This window comes from Malania oleifera, chromosome 12 (assembly GCF_029873635.1).
Source record: "Malania oleifera isolate guangnan ecotype guangnan chromosome 12, ASM2987363v1, whole genome shotgun sequence".
NCBI classification, from domain to species: Eukaryota; Viridiplantae; Streptophyta; class Magnoliopsida; order Santalales; family Ximeniaceae; genus Malania; species Malania oleifera.
The window spans coordinates 33531589-33538247 of NC_080428.1; the positions used below are offsets into that span (position 1 = coordinate 33531589).

General features: G+C 36.0%; 1 protein-coding gene across 1 annotated transcript; it reads left to right on the plus strand.

The window, feature by feature from the left end:
* The first annotated feature begins 5379 nt into the window (after positions 1-5379).
* On the plus strand, positions 5380-6130 carry LOC131144305 (zinc finger BED domain-containing protein RICESLEEPER 2-like). The gene is made up of 2 exons (XM_058092862.1): positions 5380-5974; positions 6068-6130. The coding sequence occupies exons 1-2, from the start codon at positions 5425-5427 to the stop codon at positions 6106-6108; spliced, it is 591 nt and encodes a 196-aa protein (XP_057948845.1). The 5' UTR covers positions 5380-5424; the 3' UTR covers positions 6109-6130.
* The last annotated feature ends 529 nt before the right edge of the window (positions 6131-6659 follow it).

The window sequence follows — 6659 nt, forward strand, 5'->3', positions numbered from 1 at the left end:
TAAAACTTGGGCTAAATAAATATCAAACATTTTGGGAGTGTAGAATTAATGAGTCTTATAGTAAGTGATCACCATATTATGGTGGATCATGTTGGGAAAGTAACAATAATACTAGCACAACAGATAAATCTTTCCCAAAAATTAAATCTATGACGAGCAAAAATAACCAACCAACAATAATAATAAATCACACACCACAATAGGAACACCACGATTTTTAACGTGGAAAACCCCTCCAATGTGAAGGGTAAAAACCACCGGGCCTATGAGATCTAATAAATTTTTTACTATAATAGAGCCAAAAATTACAGCAGTACAATCAAAAAATTTTTCACAAACTTAGGGTAAAAAGGATTCCCAAAAGAATTGCGATAAAATAAGAATGAGCAGAAAGAAGTCACATGAATGTAGTTACTGTCAGTACTACAAAATCAAGTCCTCCAAAGCTTTGAAACATATCTCCACTGTCCATAACGAAGGTTGAAAAATCCCGAACATGCTCTCCAAATTTTAGCAAAATCGAATTACAAAAGATCTTTAGATCATCGAGTTGATAAAGACTGCACAACACACTATTGCTGCCTCACACACTACCACACACACTTCTTTTTCACTGTTGTGGCGCTCTAATTTTTTTTCTCCCTGTAGCGGCATTCCACACTGCTGCCTCATTTTAATTGCCCTAATGGGCTTCAAACACATGGGCTTCCTTTTTTTTTTTTTTACTTATGTGGGCTAGACCCAACAAATCGCCCCCTCCAACCCATAAGAGGAAGGAGACATTCATTAAGTTATCAAACAATTTTGATACTGGGTGCCTTGACACAAAACTCAAGTTCCATAGGAGGCACCACCTTTGCCATCATATCAGCAGCATTCCTATTAGTGTAGATCTTCTCAAGTTCAAGCAACTTAGAATCCAAAACATCTCGAATGCAATGATATCTCACATCAATATGGTATGATTTACCATAAAAGGTTGAATTCTTACTGAGATTAATAGTACCTTGGTTATCACAAAATAACACATACCTCTTCTAAGTGAATCCAAGTTCATGAACCGATTTCTTTATCCACAATAACTCTTTATGTGCCTCAGTAGCTGTAATGAACTTAGCTTTTGTAGTGGACAAAGCAACACATTTCTGCAACCTGAATTGACAAGACACAACTACCCCTTGCAAAGGTAATCAAATGACTTGAAGTAGATTTCCTCGAATCCGAATCTCCAGCCATGTCTAAGTTTGTATAGCCAACCAGAACAGGTTTTTCAAAACCAAAACAAAGTTTCCAATCAGCTGTACCACAGAGGTACCTCATAATCCATTTCACAACATTCCAATGCTCCTAAGAGAGGGGGTGACTTGGGATTTAAAAATTTCTTTATTAGTATTTTTTTTAAGTCTTTCCCAACTATTTTAAATTTAGTAATCACACAAGTATAATTGATTTGCAATTACAAGTACAACTAAGAACCAATTTAAGATTAATTCTTTATGAATGGAAATATCAACTTGAATAAAATTTCAAAGATTTTATTTTACAACGCTTTGCATCATTATCAATATTCCTTTTAGTAATTTAATTCAAAATCAGAACTCAATTTAGCTTTTGAATATGTCAATCCAATCAACAAGGTAAGCTTAAATTCACAATATGAAACAAAAAAGAAATTTCAGGAAGCTTCCAAAATTTAGACTTTGATATCATATAAGTTACTTGAATTTAAGTATGTAACTAATCAATAAGTTAATAGGTTTTGAAATTTATCAATCAACGCACTCACTTTAATTAAGGTTTTTGCAATTGCAAATAACAAATTAATTTCCAACAATTAAGTAAGCATCCACGCAATTTATATATGCTAAAAATTAAAAAGAGTAGGGAAGAGAGAGAGATAATGAGTCCTTAAAATATATGATTTTAGACCCTCATTTATCTTTGTTTATCCTCATTTCATGATGTATTTTCCTAGAGTTATCATTGTTCGGAGCTATGCAAGGTTTGTTTGTCTTTTCAGGAAAAATAGGTTAAAACAGTGGAGTAAGACATTACAAGAAGCCAAGGAGGATTTGGAGGATTTAAAGCTTGAATTCAGATGTTCAGCCAAGCTTTGGAAGCTTCAGATCATAAATAAAAAAGAATATGATGCTCAACCATGTGGCACGATCAAAAAACCACAAGGGCGACTTAGTCTTCCATTGCGGAGTCCAAGGTTCAAACTGAGATCAAAATTTTTCAAGGTTCGACCAAGTGCTCGACCAAGTGACTAGGGGTGAGCATAATTCGGTTAAAACCGAATTAACCGAATTAACCGGCCGAAATTAACCGGTTCGGTTCGGGTCAAAAAGTCAGTTCGGTCGGTTCGGTTAAAATTGTATGAAATCTCGGTTAATCGGGTTCGGTTCGGTTAACGGTTTAAAAAACATCGGTTAACCGATTAACCGAAATTTTAATATACTTTATTATATATTAATAATAAGGTGGGGCGGGCCGGTGGGGTGGGCAGGCGACTCGGGCTTGGCCCGCTTGGGGTTTGGGGCCTGGGCCTGGTGGGAAAAGGCTTCGTGCGCCGTGCGGGCCGTGCGGTGCCTTCCAGGCCTCCGGCCTGGCGGCCTTCGCTGAGTTCGCTCATTTCACTCCGTGATCCATCACACTCCACAGATACACACACAGACTCACACTCACAGTGGGGAATCGGGGATTTGGGGATTAGAGACTTAGAGAGATAGAGTTACTGAGTTAGGGTTTATCATCGCGAAGCTCTGTTCCTCAGTTTCTCTGTGGTCTGCCCGACTCTGCCGAGTGCTGATCTGCCCCGCAGGCCGTAGCTCTCCTCTCCTGCCTAGCTGCCTCTCCACGTTTGAAGCCTCCCATCTCGGTCCTCAAAGTCACTCCTCAGCGTGACAGCGTCTCGTCGTGCAAAGCCGCGGCCACCGCCCACCGGCCCGCCACCTCGCCGTGCAAAGCCGAACCCCAGTGGCAGTAAGTCAGTAACTCTTCCTCTCCTCCTCCTCCTCCTGGACCTCCTCCTCCTCAGCTCCTCCTCTTCTTCTTCTTCTTCCACTTTTATTATTATATTTATGTGCATTTTTTGGGTTTGTATTTATCAACATATTTGCTGCTTCATTTTTAATTTCCAGTAGAAATTATTAGAAGGTTTAGAATGGAAAATGTGATTTGTCTTTGAAGTTGATTTTGCATTTAGGATGAGTATTTCAGTTTTAGTGTAAATAGTTAGGACCTTCAGATTATTCAAGAAATTTGGTTTTGTGTTTATTAATGAATTCAGGCGTTTAGCTTCAAAATATTTAATGGATGCTCCCAAACACCACCTTAGAGCCGTGAAAATTAGGTAAAATCTGAAAAAAATTTATCCTAGTTATTGGTTAGTTTTATTGGAATGCATTATTTAGTGCTTAAAAATTTTAAATCTTAAAAGTTCAATGAGAACATATTTCATTGAAACATTATCAAGTGTCTGCTTCCATTTTATTTTGTGGAAAGACGTTGTATTGTAATTTTATTATCTTTTAGCCAGAAATAAATGATGCAAATTCATTAAAATGTTATTCACAACAAATGCATCGATTAAATTTCAGTGGGATGATCAACGCGTGCTCATTGCATGCATTTTTAATAATTGAAACCCAGAACCACATTTTTTGAGTTTTTTGCATATAATTGCCACTTGCTAAGTTATGAATATGAATGCAATAGGTAAGCATATTGTAATATGTAAAAGTTTTTAAGGTAAGAAAGCTTTATGTTGTGATTACTGATTAGAGTATTTTTAAAAAAAAATTGGATTAGTACTTTTCTATGATGGACTTTACCATTTTTTTTTTTTTTTTCAGATATTAAAGGGAAAATGAGCAATGACTTGCCTATAGAGGTGGAGGTGCCAAACTTGGAAGATGCAATAATGACGCAAGCTAATTCCCAACATCAGCCTTCAAATCCCAGTATGACAAGTGAGAGTGCTACTAATCCTCCTACTCAATCAAATGAAAAAGTTAGGAAGAGAATAAGACCAAGATCTGAAGTGTGGGATCACTTCACTAAATTTGTGACGGAGTCTGGTGAAATTAAGGGTAAGTGTCATTATTGTCATATTGATTACTGTGCTGATCCTAAAAAGAATGGTACGGGCACACTTAGATATCATATGGTTAGATGTGCACAAAATCCACATGTTGAAGAAACAAAACAGACACAATTAAATTATCAACCAGCCTTAAAAATGCAGAGGGCTCAGAGGCAACTCTTACAAATTGGAAATTTGACCAAGAGGCAATTCGAAAGGCATTATCTTACATGCTTACTGTTGATGAATTGCCTTTTAAATTTGTAGAGAATATGGGATTCAAACATCTTATGAAAGTTGCATGCCCTCGTTTTCGAATTCCATCAAGATGGACAATTTCTAGGGATTGTTATGACCTTTACATGGAAGAGAGGTTAAAGTTGAAAAAGTTTTTGAAAACCTCCTCTCAAAGGGTTAGTTTCACAACTGATACATGGACTTCTTTGCAAAAGGTCAATTATATGTGTTTGACTGCACACTTTGTAGATAATGATTGGAAATTGAACAAAAAGATCCTTAACTTTTGTCCAATTTATAGTCATAAAGGTGAAGAGATAGGTATGGCCATTGAGAGGTGTTTGCTTGACTGGGGAGTTGATAATGTGTTTACAATGACTGTAGATAATGCAAGTTCAAATGACGTTGCAATTGCCTACATAAAAAGAAAAGTTTCAAATTGGAGAAAAGACATTTGTGGAGGCAAATTCTTGCACATGAGGTGCATTGCACATATAATTAACCTAGTTGTGCAAGATGGTTTGAAAGAAATGGGGGATTCAGTTGCTCGTGTTAGAGACGCAGTCAGATATGTTAGGCATTCACCTGCTAGGTTGAAAAATTTCAAGCGTTGCGCAGAAGTAGAAAAAGTAGAATGCAAAAAGATGTTATGCCTAGATGTTAGCACTCGATGGAATTCTACTTATTTGATGCTAGACACGGCTCAAAGATATGAAATGGCTTTTGAAAGGTTTAGGGATGAAGATCCTTCATTTAGAATTGAGCTTGAGACTAGGAATGGCATACCAAGTAGTTTTGATTGGGAACAAGTTAGAAAATTTGTAATGTTTTTGGAACACTTCTATGAACTCACTATACGAGTTTCAGGTTCTTCGTATGTTACAAGTAATACCTTTTTTGATGAAATTAGTGGGATTGATTGTCTTCTAAAAGAGTGGGAAAATAGTGATGACCTAGAGTTGAGTTTAATGAGCATGAAAATGAAGGATAAATACAACAAGTACTGGGGAAACATTGACAAAATGAATATGTTGATTTTTGTTGCATCTGTTCTTGACCCTAGACGTAAGTTGGGATTTGTGCAATATGCTCTTTCTACTATGTATGAAGGCGACAAAGGTTTATTAGTGGGGAAAAAGGTACAGGATACAACAATGGAATTGTTTGCTGAGTATAAAAAGTTGTCACAATCTAAAAATGAAGAATCAAACAGAAGTGAAACTTCAAGCTCGACTTGCTCCACAGCCTCCACTGGTCAAGGTGAAGCAGTAGAACGAAAGTTCAAAGTTTTGTATCAAAAGTACAAGACTCAAATTGGAGGTGGAGATAATAAATCAGAGTTGGATAGGTATTTGGGGGAGGATTGTGAAGAGGACGTGGAGGGTTTTGATATTTTGGAGTGGTGGAGGTTAAATAGTCAAAGGTTTCCCGTCCTTTCACATATGGTTCGTGATGTTTTAGCAGTTCCCATCTCTACAGTTGCTTCAGAGTCTGCTTTTAGCACAGGGGGGCGTGTTCTCGATGCCTTTAGGAGTTCTTTGACTCCTAAAATTGTTCAAGCTCTTATCTGTACACAAGATTGGATTCGGGGTTCACATACTCCAATTAAGGTTGAAGAAGACATAGATGACCTTGAAAATCTAGAAAAAGGTAATATTATATTTATATATTGTCAAAAATATTCAGTTGTTCATTGAATGATTAATTATTACAACTTACAAGTGCTTCTATACAATTTTTTAGAGTTGTCAAAGGTTGCATTGGAGTCCACAATTGGTGAATAAGACAAACAAAGAAAGACAAAGGGTTGGTTTCATACTTTCATATTGAGATTATGCTTTAGAGTTTTGTCATATAAATTACATGCTATCAATTATCATTATTTTGGTTTGTTGCAGACTTACAGGTGAAATAAGTAGAGAAATTGTGCTTTGTATTTTGCAATGTAAGAAGCTGAAAAGTGGGAGTTTCTAATACAAGAAGCCATGAAATTGTAGCTGTCACTTGTCAGCTGATGTATGAAGCATTGAAGTCCTAGTTTTTTATTTTAATTTTTTAGAAACAATTTATATTTTATGTTTGTTTTTTATTTTTATTTTGCACAACTATTTACATTGGTCTGTAATATAATATTACTAACTTTGTACTCTTGAACTCAAATCCAAGTAGATACTGCAGACCTTTAAATTTCATGTTTGGTCTGTGATTATATTTTTTTATGAAGATTTTCTAGATTGTTTTGGTATGCAGATGATTTTATTTTTACATTTATTAGATTTTATGTAAACAGGGTTCTATACTTCTATTTTTACATTGATTATATTTTATCTAAACA